General features: G+C 50.8%; 2 protein-coding genes across 2 annotated transcripts; both read left to right on the top strand.

The window, feature by feature from the left end:
- The first annotated feature begins 1,042 nt into the window (after positions 1–1,042).
- On the top strand, positions 1,043–7,052 carry LOC109285047 (kelch-like protein 6). The gene is made up of 5 exons (XM_019495282.2): positions 1,043–1,205; positions 1,538–1,860; positions 2,115–2,193; positions 3,259–3,486; positions 5,064–7,052. The coding sequence occupies exons 2-5, from the start codon at positions 1,803–1,805 to the stop codon at positions 6,505–6,507; spliced, it is 1,809 nt and encodes a 602-aa protein (XP_019350827.1). The 5' UTR covers positions 1,043–1,205; positions 1,538–1,802; the 3' UTR covers positions 6,508–7,052.
- Positions 7,053–10,302: 3,250 nt separating this feature from the next.
- On the top strand, positions 10,303–16,239 carry LOC102560051 (guanylate cyclase activator 2B). The gene is made up of 3 exons (XM_006278378.4): positions 10,303–10,533; positions 13,402–13,588; positions 14,981–16,239. Exons 1-3 carry the CDS (start codon positions 10,459–10,461, stop codon positions 15,043–15,045), a joined length of 327 nt encoding a protein of 108 aa, XP_006278440.1. The 5' UTR covers positions 10,303–10,458; the 3' UTR covers positions 15,046–16,239.
- The last annotated feature ends 218 nt before the right edge of the window (positions 16,240–16,457 follow it).

Here is a 16,457-nt window from a genome sequence, read left to right as displayed (position 1 = left end):
CCATTGTAACATCACATTTTCCTTCAAAAGATTTCAACCCCAAGTCCTTGTCTTGGCTCAACTTTGATTTAGGAGAAAAGCAACTGGGATGATGTATTTCCCCTTCCTGTAGCCAGAATACAAGTGTTCACGATGCATATAAACATTTTCCTGTGGATATTAAGTCCTATGTTTTGTTATATAGCCCACGCGTGCCAGGGAACACGATCTACCGCACAGATCTGCAGTGACTGAGCAAGTGCCCCAACGATGTAAAAGCGACTTGCTTTTTTTCCTTCCCTTGCTCACGTTTGCAATGCATTGCTTTGTAACAGCGCGCCTTTATTCCTAACGAGTTGTTTGCATGGGAACGAGGACCATTGCAGCTACCTTTTCAGAGACGGTTGGGAAGAGGTCACGGTTGGGTGGGTTTTGCCAGTGGTACTCAGTTGGAAAACACCCAGCGTGCCATGATGGGGGTGGTACACCCTCAGTTGTCTTGGTAGCAATGACTGAGCACTGCGAAGCTGGGTAGCTGCAAGAAATTAGTGACTTGTCTTAAATTCTGGGCTTGAAGCCAGGGCTAGTGCCGGGGAGTCCTAGACCTGGCTCATCGCCTGGGCTCCTGCTGCGGCGACCTGCATGGGCTGTGCACCCCCAGTCACGGCGGCACGGGAGTCTTCATCGCTCTCCCGGGTGGCGTGGGACATGCCCGGCTCGTTCTGGCACATCCCAAATCACCGTGCAGACCTGAGAGGTCTCACTGATTGTATCTCCCTCGTGGCACCCCGTTGGGATTTCCACTTCTCCTTACGCAGCCGGGCTCCGCAGGAGACCCTCCGCGGCAGCCAGCTCTCCCCAGACCTTCACCAAAGGATGGTTCCCGGCATACAAGGAACTCTGCCAACCTCAAATTGCACGACTCATTTGTCCTTTCCCTGGCAAGGGATTGTGGCTGCTCCTGCCAGACCTTTCCTCCTTCCCCACGCCGGGCCCTCACGTCGGTTTAATGGATCGGAACAAATTACGAGCCAGTCCGATTCTTCCCTTCCGGGTCACCCTGCGCAGGGGATGCAAATGAAGCGGGAGACGATGATATCACAATGCCGCGCTCTGATACAGCAGTTGGCATTTGCATAATACGTCGTCAAGTTCCAGCGAGATGGGGCCGAGGCCGTAGGGGAAGCGCGTGCCCGTGGGCTTGGGTAGCACCGTAACAGGCTCAGGTATGCCATGGCACAAGTCATTTTAAGGTCAAGAGGGATAATTACATCATGCATTTGAATGCCAGAATATCACAGAGACAGAATTTCATCCAGGTATCGTGGGCTCGACTGTTCTTCCAACTCGAGCACGGGGGGAGGCAGGAGGTGGGGGTTGGCTGGCTCCCAAAACAACATTTGTTAGCTCCTAGCAGGACCCTCCCTGCCGATCCAAATGCCATGCAGCCGGGCTCTCTCCACAGGGCTGCCTGGTCCTTCTTAAAGGGACAGACTGCTCTGTCCCATTCCCCCTCCAGGTATTTGAAATCTCCTCTCCTCAGTCTCCTCTTTTCCAGGCTCAAAACTCTATCCGAAGATGCGTGTAAGCAAACAGCTTTATTAGGGTTTTATTTGAATCGGTGTAAATGGAAGAAAATGCCCTAAGGAAACCTGGACGTCTAGTCACGGAAGCTTATTTGTTCATCCTCCCTCGTCTTGTGGAGCGGTGCCTCGAGTCTAAACGACGTTGTGCCTCCTACTGACGCGGCTGCAGAAATCCGACAATTAGCACGGGGGTTTCATACGTCGTCTCCTCTCCAGGGTGCTTTCACTTGGTTCGTCATGACCCTTAGCCAGAAAGGGGGCAAACAGAAGTCAAAGCCACTGGGACTGAGCAAAGGTAGGTTGGCTGATCTTCACGGATCGGTAAGCTTCTGGTTAAGCTTGGGGCGGCGGGTGCCGGCCATCCAGAAAGTGGTTGTGACGGGCAAGTGCCGGGGCTCCTGTCACTTCTGCAGTGTGCCATGCACGTGTAATTAAGGGGCAAGGAGGAACTTCTCATTTTCTCAGCACGAGGGATCAGTTCCTCCCCTTGAGATGTTTGTATGCCATGTACCATTGCAGCTTTGCCTTTTCCTTCCCCAAATCCCACAGGTCTAAAGCAGCTGTACCAGCACCAGTTGCTCTGTGACAGCACCGTAGTGTGCGAAGGAAAGAGGTTCTCCTGTCACCGGTGGGTTTGTGCTTCTTTATCATCTGCACTTAGCCCGTTAGACAGCAGGGACCTATGTTTGGTATTATCAAGGGTGCGGCAGTGTGCTGGGTAAATCAGGCAAAATGAGCGTTGACATGATTCGGCTTCCCTGTTGTGCGGCGCTAGGGATGGCACCGCCACGGGCAGCTGAGATGGGCCCTGAGTAACTGGTTCATGGGGCTGCAGACTGGGCTGGTGGCCTGACCTCTGATGGTGGGACTGCTTCCCCCAGTGCTGCTCACTGGCAGATTTCTAGCTGCCTAAGTGGCATTTTGGGCATTCGTACTCATGGGCATGGGACTTTGGGCATTCGTGCCAGGGAAGTACTGATTGTACTTCCCTGGCAGGGTGCGTGTGTATAGGGTACATGCTGGCAGGGCATGTAGATGGCCACGTGTGCATACTCTAGACAGACGACGTGGAGGACAGCTTCATAATATGGAGTGGTTAGTGCAGCCACCCAGGAAGACAGAGGGAGGATGCAGATCTGGGTCTCTCACTCAGTGGATTAAAGTGACCTGACCAGGAGGCTAGTGGGATAAATCACGGATAGGTTTAATTCAGCATCCTGCCTCTCGTAGGGTTTTGCCAGCTACAGTTTGAGGACTTGCGGGACATGAGAGCACAGCGCTGTGTCGATGCCGAGCCCGAGCACGGCGCCACTGGGCAGGCTCAGTGGGGATGCACACGCTTCCATGCCAAGAGCTGATTCACAAACGGTGCACACGTGTCCGAAACTCCCAGGCATCCAGGTTGTAGCCGTATGGGTCTCGAGGCAAAAGAAATCAAAACTTATGGATGAGGCAGTATTTTTATTAGATCAACTAGATATTTGCAAACAAATTATTTTATTTATTTGCAAGCTTTCAGGCCCAAACGCTTACAAATAAATGTATAATTTGTTTGCAAATATCGAGTTGGTTTAATAAAAGATACCACCTCTTCCACGAGTTTCAAAACTCCCAGGATCTCTCTCCTCACCAGGGTTGCATGCCTACCAGTAACAGATGTGATCCAGTAATATTGTTTCTCCACTCGCCGCAGAGCCGTGCTAGCCGCAGTGAGCCCTTACTTCCACGATGTGTTCACCAGCTCCCAGAAGGAATCCCCGAGTGGAGAGGTCCTGCTGCAGGACGTCGCTCCTTCTCTTTTCCAAAGCATTTTGACATATATCTACACAGAAGAGGTATCGCTGACAGAAGAGATGGCCCAGGATCTGTTCGAAGCAGCCGATAAGCTAAAGATCCTTCCTCTCGTGGACATATGTTACAGGTAATGTGAAAGAATGGATAGCGCGGTGTCTGTGCTTCCAGACAAAAGACGCTTGTGCCTGGGAATATCAGCGGCATAACCAGAGGCAAGTCAAGGCAAGCATCAGTAATAGTTCATCTGAAAATCAGCACGTTGCAAAAGCTTGCACTACTCTGGATGGTTTTGGAGCATCCTTCTCATGAGAAGAGCTCTGCAGCCTAGTGAAGGTGGATGTTGGAGAAGACCATTATTATTTTCATCAGTAGCTCTCAGAGTTATCAGCTAAAAAACTCAACCGATCGCTCTGAGAACTACTGCTGACAATAATACCGACAGCTACCAGGCCATCTTCTCCAGTTGCTTTGGAGGAGATGGTTTGCATGGAGAAGATGGCCTGCATAAAGATAGGCCATTTAGCCCAATATCTCTTTAGGGCAAATCATTAATAAAAAAAGATAAAGATTAAAAGAAGTGAATTAACAGATACGATTGTGATTGGTTTTTGTAGTCCCTCATTGGAGTCAAACAGCAGTTTGATTAAGAAACAGCACTATCTAAATTCCCTGGGTCACATAAAAGAGTTAGGAGTTGGATCTCAGCGTGTCATTGCTAGCTAGGGTTCACCAAGGAGGGAGGGGATTTCTGGCCAGTTTTCAGGGGTTGTGCTTGGTTCCAGGTCAAATATTTGCATCTAACCTGGAGAAAACACACCAGGCCTCTGTCTCCACGGCTGGCAGTCACCTGGAAGAGCTCGCTTGCATGGCTGGCACTGAATCCATGTGAAAACACAGCTGCCACGCTGGCGTGGAAGCAAGAGGTTTCACAACCCCAGGAGGGGAAGATCTGTTCGTGCACGTTCCTCGTACACCGTGCCTCCTGACCCCTCACTCGCTTCGGCGTTCAAGCTACTACTGCCGGCTACTGGAACTAGTCCTTTAGCTCAGTGGTTTGCAACCTTTTTTGTATCAGGACCCATTTGTGACCATCAATGGCCAGTCCTGACCCAGTGCCCCTCACTCCCAACCCAATGCCCCCCATCTCCAGGCCCCAGACCCCCAGCATGTGGGGCAGGGGGTGGGTATGTGGGGCAAGGGAGGCCCCAAGCAGCCCCTTGCAGGCTGGACTTCTGCCTCCTACAAGGCAAAAGCCACGGGTTTTCTCCTTTAAAGGAGAATCCATTTTTAAAGTTTGTGCTTGACCCTTTATTCTTGCAACCCCCTATTGGGTCACGACCCATAGGTTGAGAAACACTGCTTTAACTCAAGCAGTAGAAGTCTATTCCTTGGTCCTGAGTTACTGGTCATGCGGATGACCTGTGGTGGGGCTGTGCCAGTCACCTAGGGCACGTCTACACACGTGCTCTAATGTGCATGAGCCTATTTTAATGCGCATTAAAGCATCACTGGAAAAAACCGTGCTCTTTAGTTAATATGCATTGAAATAAGCTAATGCACATTAAAGTGCCACTAAAAACCGTGAGCATTAAGATGGGCTAATGCTCATTCTCCTAGTACTTCACAATGGAGGTACTAGATTTAACATGCATTAATGTACGTGTAGATGCGCCCCTAACGATTATGGCCTTTGATGTTCCTCAGGTTTTTTAGAAAGAACATCTCCCCGCAGAACTGCTTTGCGCTTTACAGACTGGCTCAGGCTCACAGCGACCAAGCTCTTCTTCAGGCCACCGTGCGGTTCGTAATCCTCAACTTCAGCCGGTTCTGCGAGGATGACGACTTCTTGTACCTGGACCTGACGAGCCTAATCACCATCCTGTCTTCAGGGGACCTGGCCGCTGCTTCGGAGTTAGACGTCTTCCGGGCCGCGCAGCGCTGGGTACGGGCCCATCCCGGTACCTACCCTTTCCTCGTCAATGCTCTGATGAGCCACGTCCGGCTCCCGCTCCTGACCGACAGCGAACTTGCCGAGGTTCAGGCCTATTTGGGACAGGTCGGGGATGTTCAGCTTCAGTGCAAACAGCTGGATGGCGAGGAAAGGTTGCGTGCAAGCGGAGGGCTCCGAGCGGGCATGTACGACGAGTGCATCATGTGCGTCAACACACAGATATTGGAGACCCAGACGCCGGACACTGAAGACTCCTTCATGGATTGTTACGACCCTTGCACCAGGACATGGAGAAAACTACCAGGCCTGACATCCTTGAGCCACCCAGCCTGCGTGGCACTGGGGGACAGGCTCTTTGTGTCCGGAGGCATCCGCAGAAACTCTTATTCGGACGCTCTGTATGAGTTCAGCTCCCTCAAAGGCAGCTGGGCCCAGCTTCCTTCCATGTTAGTGCCGCGTGCTACCCACGGGTTCCTGGTCTGCGACCAGAGGCTCTACGCTATGGGAGGGTGGTGCGGGTTTCACGAGTTTCTCAGCTCTGCCGAGTGCTTTGACATAGCAGAGGGGACGTGGACTCCCATAGCGAGAATGCCGTGCGTCTTGAGCCGCTGTGCCGCCGCAGTCTTGGGGAAGAAACTGTACCTGCTCGGAGGAGTCACCGGCCTGACCAGTTATTGGCAATTCCACAAAGGGCTTCTGATCTACGACGTTAGCAAAGACGCGTGGACGCAGGTGCTTCTGGACGCGGCGTTCTTCTCCGCGGGCGCGGTGGCCATGAATAACGGGATATATGTGGTTGGGGGCTACACGGAGAAAAGAGCAGGAGAACGGATCTACGAGGGGGGCCTCATGCCCGAGAACCGCTACTGCAGCCGAAAGTGTTTCTTCCTCGCGGAGGACGGCAGCGTCAATCATGAGATTGCCGTTCCCAAGCTGCCGAAAGGAATCGCCTACGCTGGGGTAGTCGGCTGGGGAAAGAGGATCTATGTCTTAGGCGGGGAAGATACCACGCACTGCTACAAAACTATTTACTATTGGGAGCCCGGGGAGCATAGGTGGAGTAGATGCCCCGATGACGTCCCTGTCCCCGAAGGTGTCAGCGGGTTCGGGTGCACGACACTGAAGATACCCAAGGAGCGAATGCTGTCACTTTTGCAAGAGACATCTGTAGCCCTGATAGCCGTTGTTGGCAAGTAGCTGCCTTTAGAGGTTTCTTTCTAAATAAAAAAGACTGGAGCAAGACAGCTGTAGGGGAAGGGCTGAGCACAGGGCGCGTCTACACGTTCACTAATGCACTTTAATTACCGTGCATTTAGTTTAGTACCTCTAATAAGAGGCACTAACTGCATGCGCAGTAGTGGCAGCACATGGTTTTTTTCATGATGCTTACTGTGCATTAGCCTAACGACTGCACAGTCGGCTATTAGCACAATTAATAACCACTACGCTACTGCACAGTGTTATTAGGCTAATGCGCAGTAAGCGTCTCATGTAGATGCGCCCGCAAAGTCGGGGAAAACCCCCTAAGTACATACCTATTATTTCCCCGCCCCTTGTTCACTGCCATGGAGAGGCGGCTGCTGTCTTGGGTTCCTTTCCAGGTAAAATAAATGGAGCTCCATCCTTCTCAGTAGCCCCTCAACTGTCTTCTGTCTATCCTGAAGCCACCTTCCCACAGCCACTTCCCAAGTGAGAAGCCGAGGCAGCGTGGCACTGGGAAGGGGATCACCTTGACCGCTTCACTGAGGATGTGCCGTGCAGACGACTGCGTGGGGTTCACATTTATGTTTCCTTCCTGGGCAGCATCTGCTGCACCCTCGAACACCATTGTCCGCTCACCCAGTGCAGGTTCTTCAGCAGGGCTGAGACGAGCAGGTCCGCTTTGCTGCTTTCTGGCGTGACACGACAGGGCCCCGCTAAGTTGCAAAGCAGAACGACGGGTGGGGACCCAGCTGCATCTGTACGGCACTTGGCAGTCAGTCTCGTGGCTCGCAGTGGGTCGGCGTTGCAGTGTCAAATGATACGATTCCCCCCCTTGCACTTCCTGGGACAACTTCCCGGGACAGCTGTGCATTCGCAGCTGCAGGCTGAGTGCCCGGGCAGCAGGTGCCAATACTTTTTGACCTTCTGTTAGGACTTGTACTCGGTGTCAGGGGTGTCACCCACTAAAAAGAGCTGTTGCATATGTGCTGCACTTGTTCTGCATCCTAGGAAAGGAGCCTGCAGAAGTGACGCCGTGTGGCGGTGATCTGTGACCAGTGGAGCCTTGCTTTGCCCCATATAAGTATGGCTTAAATTTCTCCCCTGTGCCCCAACCGGACTATTTATGCAGTGTTCTCCTCTGCAGCTGCAAGTGATGGCACTGCAAATGCTATGGGCCAGGCCGTGCCAGCGAGAAGAGCCCCGGCGCCGTGCGAGGATGCCCCAGACCCTAGCCGATGTGAGCAGTCTTTGTGTTTCCAGGGAAGCTTTGTGACATGCATGGCCAAACGCGCTTGTGGTTTGTCTTTAGCAAAGGATGCATGCAATGCAGTGGCTAGGTTTGGCCGGCTCTGCTGCACCTCGCTGCCCCACGCCGACATGGCCTCCCTCCAAAGAGGGCTTTCCAAATGATGACACCACTTCTCCCACCCCCATGCCCTGGCTGCCAGCTGCTTCCAGTTGAGCTGGGACCGGGCACTTGCAAATGGCATTTGCACTGCCACTGCCTCTTCCCTGCTCCCCTTTCCAGGTGTAAGGGTGATGTGTGCCACCAGTTTTAATCCAGAAGAAAAGTGTGCCCCAAGTATCAGAAGTCTGGCCCACACCGAGCTGAAGTGTGCAATGATCAAACCATTTCCCCAGCAGTTGCTGCCCTCTAGTGATCCCATGCGGGTAAGAAGCAAGAGGGAAGGGGAAAGAAGCACCTTGTCCTTCACAAATCTAGATCTGCCGGAGATGTATTACATGCAGGACTGCGGGGAGTCCAGACACGTGGTGGGGTAGCAATGCTGAGGCCGGGCATCTGTGCTTGCTCACCGCAGAGCTCAACAGCCAGAGCATGAATTTGGCCAGGTCTCCACTCACTCACCTATTACAGCAATTCTCACCCGGGTGCCTTGAGATCCTTTCAAGGGTGTTATGTCTTGTCAGCTCTGCTAAGGGTGCAGACAGGATAAAGCCAGAGATTTCAAACAGGCGTCCGTATCGCTACAAGCATTCTGCCCTGCTGGGGACTTTCTGAGGTTTTTGCAACACAGGAATTGCTCTAGTGTTTTTCTGTAGGCAAAAAGCAAGTGAGGGGGCCTCGAGCCCAGCATGGTGCGCCTCATATCTAGCATGAGGTGCCTGGAGTCGAGGAGCACCAGCCCGTTATCTCCCGAGTGGAATTTGGTGTTGATTTTTAACCTCAGATGCCTCAATAGCATAGGACTTTCTCACTGGACTGATGCCTCTCTCACACCGCAATGCCAGTTTGGATCTGTATGTCCTTTCTGAGTTAAGATTGCACTCCATGGGCCAGATCTAGTTGTGCAGGCTCATGTGGTTTGTGGCACCGCAAACCTCCTTGCAGCACCACAAACTGCACATGTTGCATGTTAAAACTGTGTCCCCTGCTGCTAATTTGCAGTGCTGGGGCAAAATTTGCTACTGGGATTTCCCAACAGCAATAAAAATACCCAGAAAAAAAAAAAAGCAACGCAAAGCACGCCAAAGTGCCACATGCCACGTCCCAGGACAAACGTAGTAGTCCCAGGTAGCCCAGGACTGCCTGCTCCCTCGTTTCCATGCACTGAGGTGCCTTGTGCCCCTCCCTGCTGCAAACCGCACGTGCAAGGGCATGCACCGCAGCACAAAGTAGCGGCACACGTGTGCCACTCCTACTTGTGTTGCTGCAAAGGCACACCCCTGCTTGTGCAGATGCAGCCATGGGGTCTTTAAGGATTCATTTTTCCCAGGCAAAAGCCAAAACCCAGCTTTGATAATCTTCTGGGCATCCCAAAATGGCAACCAAGCTGCACCTGTACCACCAGGCTCTGATGCTTCAGAGCTTGTCACACCTGGGGATACCCGTCCCCCCGGTCGGGGGGACCATTGCCCTCAGATGGTACAGGGACCCTCTTTTCTTAGGTGCTTGGCTGATGTGTCTTCCTTACGGATTTATAAATGACCTCAACCATTGTAGCCAGTAGAGATTAGTCCCAATGAACAGCTCTACCAATGCAGCAGCCTCTGAGGACTGTGTTAAGATCATGGTAGCTAATGAACAAAGGGAGAAAGGGGAACAGCAATTAATGGACACAGTGGGTGTGGCAGAAATTAGGCCTAAACGATGAACAACTGGGTAACAATATTCTGCCCATTATTTCCTCCCATGTTGGCAGTTCCCAGGTTGTTTCATAAAGTTTAAGCAATTTGGATGGCTTTGCTCAGAAAACGAACGAGAACCTCACCGTAAAATACATCGATGCCTGTTCTGACGCCACATGCCTCGGGTCATAAATGTGATGGTAACGCAGCGACCCTTCCCGGGGAAAGGCGTCTGTCCGAGGGCTATTCTGCGGCGCACACGCAGGCATGTTCGTGCGCCTCTTGTATGCGGCGGCTAGAGGAACTCATCGCCCTCCCCATCTCCATCACTAAAGGTCAGGGAGACTCTAAAACGAACGTCATTTGGGGCAAGGGTGCAAACACGCCTTATCTTTTGCCAAGCCTTTTCCACCAGGGCTCACGCTACCCGGGCACATGGTTACGTCCCGTTCGCAGGCGAGTGGGTCAGACGGGCATACCCTCTACTTTTCGGCAGACTTGTATGACTCTTTATAGTCTGACTACTTTCCCAGGCTACCAGAGGCTCATAAATGCTGAGATTGGCTTGGGTGTGGCTGATCTACCTTGTCAATAAGTAGCTAACTGTGAGTCCATAGGGTGATTATCAGATGGCAATAAATTTACTTGGATTAATGAATTACCAAGTAAATGTTGTCTGGAAGCTTTATAAGGCCTTCCTTTGCTTTGGGAAGGTATGGCCCGGGAGGTGCGAAGATCTGAGGCTCAGAAGCCAAAAGAAAAAGAGCTGGAGAGACACAGAAGAAAAACAAGAGACTAAAACCAAGAGAGAAAAAATTAGATATTTTGAGAAGAAAAACGCGGGGTCCTGCCGGTGCCATGAAAGGCTTCATTTTCCCGGCGATGCTTGTGCTCGTGGTGGTTATACACAGCGTCCGGCCTGTCTACGTCCAGGTGAGATCACTGGCTCTCAGACATTTCTTTTTTATTACTACTAGGTCAGCACAATGTGTGTGATAGCAGCGCGCACGGTTAGAATAAAATGAAAAACCACGGACACCCCACCCTCATGGACTCAAATCCTTGCTTAAACACTTTGCACAAATACTGTGTCTCTCTCCGGAGGATTCAGAGCGTTTGTGCAAGAAACGTGCGTCTCCAGACCTCGGCGGACCTCTCTCTACGGTGAGCGTGCGTCTGTCGATAGGTGAGCACTGGGGAGCGCACGTTTCTTACACGAGTGCTCCGAATCCTCCAATGAAAGACACAGTATTTGTGCACAGTGTTTCCTGGCCTGCTGTCATGCATCACATTAATTACAGGCTTTTCCTGTTTTATAAAAGAAGCTGAATTTCTTTTTGGCACAAGAGACCATGTGGCCTCACTAATTAGCCTGACTTTGGAGGAGCACACCCCTGAAAAAATCTGCTGGGTTTTGTGTGCAAAGATCTCCGCGGAGGTAGACTGAAGAAAGCAATGGCTAGGTAGGGTTACAGATGCGTAGCAGTGGGTCTTAGACCAAACCACGGGGAAACAGGGCACGATTAGCTGTGCGGTCCCATGCATGTAGACTAGGCGTGGATGTGGACAAGTCTTGGAAAGAGCTGACACTGGGGGAAGAAAGCCTGGGAGCTGAGCAGTGAGAGCACTCGCCCGGGAAGGCAGGCCCAAAGGCTCCAGGCCCCTTCGCTCAATGGCATTTCAAGGGAAATGAATCTCCAAGGCTGCATCCAACAGTTGCATCCACGAAACAAATGTTTTTTTGTAGGATTCATCTTTCTTGAAGGATTCAGCTACCTAGCACCCCCGGCACTTGGGGTTATTAAGTGAAGTGGAGCTGCCGCTGCTGCTGCTTGCACACTGCAGTATCTAATTCACCAGCGAGAGCAAAGTCAGTCTGAAAATACTTATATCTGCGTTCGGGTCTGGTCATTGGGTGACTCGCTCTCAAGCTTGGGTGCTTTACATTAGCTACCTAAAGCCCTAACGAAGAGCGCAGCTTATAGGAGCATCGTAGCTCCTGCTGACTGCAGGTGAGATCTGTGGGTGCTCAGAGCATATTCAGCTGCTTTTTAGGTGCCTGAACTCCAACTGCAGTTCTCATTATAGGCTTCCAGTTTCGACAGTAATTGTCATAAATGGCTACAGATGAGGAGCGGGGTGGTGATTGCAATTATTGTGACATTCCCTCTCTGTCATCTCTGCATGTCTTCCTCCTCGGTCCAGGATGAGCTGGATGCAATCCTAACCAAACTCCGTCTCTGCTCTTGGGATCTGTGGCACGTGCAGATGCAGCACTGTCTTTTTATTCTGGGTGGAGTGATCGTCATCAATAAAATCCGAGTTTGTGGCACGGTTCCTGTTGCTCCAGATGTTTCAGCGTCTTTTGGAGCAGGAGGTTGGGGGAAAAGAAAGCAAGGCTGTTGGGGGAAAAGAAAGCAAGGCTGTTGGTTCTGGCACCTGATGTCCTATAAATGATCCTGTAGTGGGCACGTCTCTGTGGGACGGCCGCTCAGGTTCCCGTGGCTGCCCCTCTCCTAAACACCCGCTCCTCTCCCACTGGGATCTAAGGGCTGTAGCGTCTTCTTGGTGCCGTCTCCAAGCCCTTCTGCTCTTTTAGGATCACAGGAAAGGGAAGGAAAGGCTTCCTGCATTATCTATGATGTAGTTAACACTCCTAATTCGCCATGACTGCTGCAGTGCTGATAAAACTATTAGCTGGAGCATCTAGGAGGGAAGACTATCCTATCTTTACAGCCACTGCTGTTTAATGAGGTGCGCTCGTCTGTCTGATTGACCAGCCTGATCATATCAGCACCCTCCAAGGTCCAAGTGTTAACATCAAACTTCAAATCCATTTCTGTTCAAATCTTTCTTGGCAATCTTGATGGTTGATGGGTGTCTTGGCTGATCTGATAGTCTGCATCTCCAGGTGCTGAGAGTGCAGGAGAGATCCTGGCACACACTGCGTGGAGATTATGAACATTGCTCTGCAGCCCAGAGCAGGTGGGAACTGGAGAGGACCATGCTCAGCAGCAGAATCAAGCAGGACTTTACTGCTTCGTTGTGAAACAAGATTAAAGAGCTGGGAGAAGTTTGTGCAGGGGATGGGATGGCAGAAAAGGGGCTCCCCGGCTAGTGTGATGAGTGGGGCTGTGTTGGCAGTCTGGGGTTGCAATGCAGAGAGGAAGGTGTTTTGTTTCCACGGGCCTCTGGCTTTTGCTCATTGCCACATGGGGCCAGGAAGGAATGTTTTTCCCCTTCCTGGGTTTTCCCATTTTCTTCTAAAGCATTTGGGGTTGGCTGCAGCGAAGGCTGGGGATTGTGACTGGGGTGAGCCAGTGCCCTCGCTGGCACGTACACCTGCAGGTTTCCGGCCACATGCTCTGGATCAGGCAAATCACCACTGGGGCGGTCAGCAAGGAGTTTGACCCAGTGGTCAGACTGGCATGGACCGGGGGGCTTTGCCTTTCTCTGTAGCAGGGGACCCCCTTCCCCCCCCAGATCGCTCAAGCATGTGCAGTAACAATCTTCCCCGCTTTGAAATCTTCTCCTGCTTTACCTATGGAAAATGAGAGGTTTTTTATGTTTGAGGAAATCGTGGATAGCAATTTTGCAAGAGTGCTTGTTCAGTATTAAGAGCAGGTTTGACAAATACCTGTCCAGGGTGGTTTAGATAGGGATGATCCTTCCCTTCCAGCCCTTTCCTAAGCTCTTTTTCTATTAATAATGTAAGATTTGGCATGCGTGTGCCACCCCTGGGTTGTGGTGAAGTGATAACCACCCTTTTCCTGATGCATTGCTTTGATTCTCTCTATACAGATAGGGAATTTCTCCATCCCGCTGGAGGAGGTGAAGCGGCTGAACGCATTTTTGGGTCTGGACGCCAACGTTAATGCCCGTCTGATGAGGAACATCGGTGCCCCGTGCGCAGATCCAGAGCTCCCGGTGGAATATCACCATATCTGTCAAAGAGAAGATGCACCCGAGATTTTCAGAAAGTTGCTAAGTGAGTCACGCAAACATGATTCACGTGGTAACCCAGAGATTTCACATAGGAATCCGTCCTGTTAAAGCAGTCCTGCCTGAGCTCCTTGCAAGAGAATTGCTTGATTATGTTGCTATTACAGTCAAAAAATAAGTGACAACTAAGTGCTGGCCTTAGACTCGAGGCATCCCTTGGAAAACTGCTCTAGAGAAGCTGAGAGGTCCCCTCCTAGCCAGAGCTCCTGAGCCACCCCTTTTACTTACCTCGGAGACAAGTGTAGGACTGAAAAATTGGCAAGGGCAGAGAAAAGTGACACAAATTAGTCAACGCCTGGAAAAATGCTGTACAAAGAGAGGCGAACAGAGCTTCCTCTGTTGCGTTTGACAAAAAGAAATCTGGGAGGTGACTTGATTAGAGTGAATAAATACACCCCGAAGGGACATAGTCAGAATTAAAAGACTCTTCCTTCTAGCCAAGGCACGGCAATAATCAACAGCTGGAAGTTAATGCTAGACTTTTCCTTTTTTAATTTCAAATTAGAACGAAGGCAAATATTTTTAGCAGTCAAGGTCATTAGCTGCTGGAATCAGTTGCCAAGGAAAGTAGTGGACTTGCCTTCTCTTGACATCTTCTAAGTTGGGATGCGTTTGTGGAGATGGGACTAGCCAAACACTACACAGGCTTTAGTCAGACCAAATTACTGTGCTAGTAATTCCTGCGCAAAATTACTGTGCTAGCAACAGGATGAAAATGAATGGTCTGTGTTACAAAAGAGATCAGCTGAAATGATATAACTGCTTTGTTGGCCTGGAGCTCCATAAATGGCTGTTGGTTCAGTACATCGTATTTCTGTGCCTCTGGTAGGCTTCGTAGCTTGGGCGCTATATTTCTTCTGTGCTGTCTTCCCTGGGGGAGGTTGTTGGGGGATTCCTTACTTAAGGCTTTAACAAGATCCTGTGTTCCCTGTTATGACTTATTGGACACGTCTACATGTGGATTTATGCACACCTAAATGTAATGTGCATTAGCTTAATGTGCATTAAGCAGGTTTAGGCTGGTGTATTAAAGCGCATTAATGCTGTGTGCACTGGCTTAGGACTAAAGTTAATGCGCTTTAATGCATCTAACGTGCATTAATGTGCTTTAATGATTTGTGCCTAAATTGGATACCTACGTTTTCCATTTTTAATGCGCATTAAGGGCACACATGTAGACGTGCACACTTAATGCGCATTAAAGCTAGGCTGATGTGGCTAATGTGCATTAACGCATCACGTGTAGACGCATCCATTGCACACGTGAACGTGAAAGGTCCCTAAACTGCAGTGAAACATCATCGGCCCTGATGTCCTTGCAGATTCCTCCTCGAAACATTGCCGGACAGCATCACTAATCTCATTTCTTCTTGCACAGGCATGGATGCCCGAGCCATGGAGCTGTGTGAGATCTGTGTCAATGCGGCGTGTGCCGGCTGCTGATGAAACCGTATGCACAGGAAAGCCAAGTTCTGCAGTCTTGATTCTTACCCTACAGCTTCACACGTCTGGACAACACTGCTATGGTCTGGTACGTCCTCACTGCATTCAAGGGGGACTGCAGCCTACGTAGATGTACCAAGCCAGCTTGCTGGAGACTGATAACAGAGTAGCCGGGTAGCACGAAGCTCCATGCTGCTTGCAAAACCTGTCGTAAGAGGCAGTGCGGAGCTCAGATCCACATGCAGCTCCACGCTGCCACCGCTACACTGCTGTTAGTACGCAGCGGCATTAGTTTTAGGTTTTTTAGAGGTACGTCTACCTGAGATGCAGCCGCACCTTTGACTGCAGTGAAGAGGCACTTCTCTGGGAACCTGTATGTTGAATTTGCTCTCATCACTAGAGTCTGGGTCACTGTTTCAATCTCCACAAATTTTGCTGAGGAGGGTGGAGGGGTTTGGGGAATAGTAGTCTGCTATAAAAGCTTTGGTATGTCTAATTCAGTGGGTGATTAGTCACCATCTGTAGGGGCAGATCTAGCAGCATGGCAAAAACCTTTGTTGCGACAAATTCTGTGAAATACAAAGGCAATGCTCTTCTGGTGCACGACAGTTTTACAGGAGGAGGTGGGGATACGAGCAGGATTGGTTTAGTGCCCATGTGCATTATCCGAACGAAGCAGCGTGTGCCAGATCACGCCAGATCAGTGAGATAACAGCACGTGCGAGCCAGCTGAAAGCACTCCAGCCAGCAACGATCACAAACCAGACATCTGCCCCCCATCCCTTTGCACTAGCCTGCTTTGAACAAGGGTTTTTCCCAGCATGAGGCTCACCCACCCCCCAGAAAGGATCAATGCCTTTGCAAAGATGCTGAGCTGCTAGCAGTGGCGATCCACGCCCCGAACAGAGGCCTACAGCTTCCCCACATGGCATCATCAGTAATTTCTCCGCATGCTGCAAAGCAGTCCCAACGCTTTTGGAATGAGCTACGGAAATTCAAGGCTAAGAATATTTCCCTTCGCTGTATCTCTTTTTCTGCTGATGCAAGAGGCTCCTAGAGGGAAACCCCCCCTCTATGACCTGGTAGCTTTGTGCAGATGGTTGATCTGCTTCTTGGCACACTCATGCTCTTTGCACTTTTGTGGGTTTTAAATGCTTAACTTATGGCAGTGAAATAAAGGATTTGTGCATACGACTGTGGTGTTTGCGTGCACGTGCTTTGCTGTGTGTAGCATACAAAGAGCGGCGCATGGATGCGTGTTTGCAGTAAACCTGTAAGCGTTTCGGGAAGGAACAGGAACACCCTCTGAGCTTTGTGAGCAGCAGGGGATTTCTCTTCCTTTGTGTTGGCTGCCATTCTGCAGCTTCCCTGATAATTCACCGGTCTTACTTTTTATCCATTTATCGTCAAAT

Source organism: Alligator mississippiensis, chromosome 13, assembly GCF_030867095.1.
Source record: "Alligator mississippiensis isolate rAllMis1 chromosome 13, rAllMis1, whole genome shotgun sequence".
Classification (NCBI taxonomy): domain Eukaryota; kingdom Metazoa; phylum Chordata; order Crocodylia; family Alligatoridae; genus Alligator; species Alligator mississippiensis.
The sequence above is the reverse complement of the archived record's forward strand: the minus strand, read 5'-3'. Positions and strand labels throughout refer to the sequence as shown.

Excerpts from the sequence above, each read along its gene's own strand:
- LOC102560051 (XM_006278378.4), top strand. The coding sequence starts at position 10,459 with ATGAAAGGCTTCATTTTCCCGGCGATGCTTGTGCTCGTGGTGGTTATA. Across the intron at positions 10,534-13,401 it reads TCCGGCCTGTCTACGTCCAG|ATAGGGAATTTCTCCATCCC; the intron begins GTGAGATCACTG and ends CTCTCTATACAG. Across the intron at positions 13,589-14,980 it reads GATTTTCAGAAAGTTGCTAA|GCATGGATGCCCGAGCCATG; the intron begins GTGAGTCACGCA and ends CTTCTTGCACAG.
- LOC109285047 (XM_019495282.2), top strand. The coding sequence starts at position 1,803 with ATGACCCTTAGCCAGAAAGGGGGCAAACAGAAGTCAAAGCCACTGGGA. Across the intron at positions 1,861-2,114 it reads GCCACTGGGACTGAGCAAAG|GTCTAAAGCAGCTGTACCAG; the intron begins GTAGGTTGGCTG and ends CAAATCCCACAG. Across the intron at positions 2,194-3,258 it reads AAGAGGTTCTCCTGTCACCG|AGCCGTGCTAGCCGCAGTGA; the intron begins GTGGGTTTGTGC and ends CACTCGCCGCAG.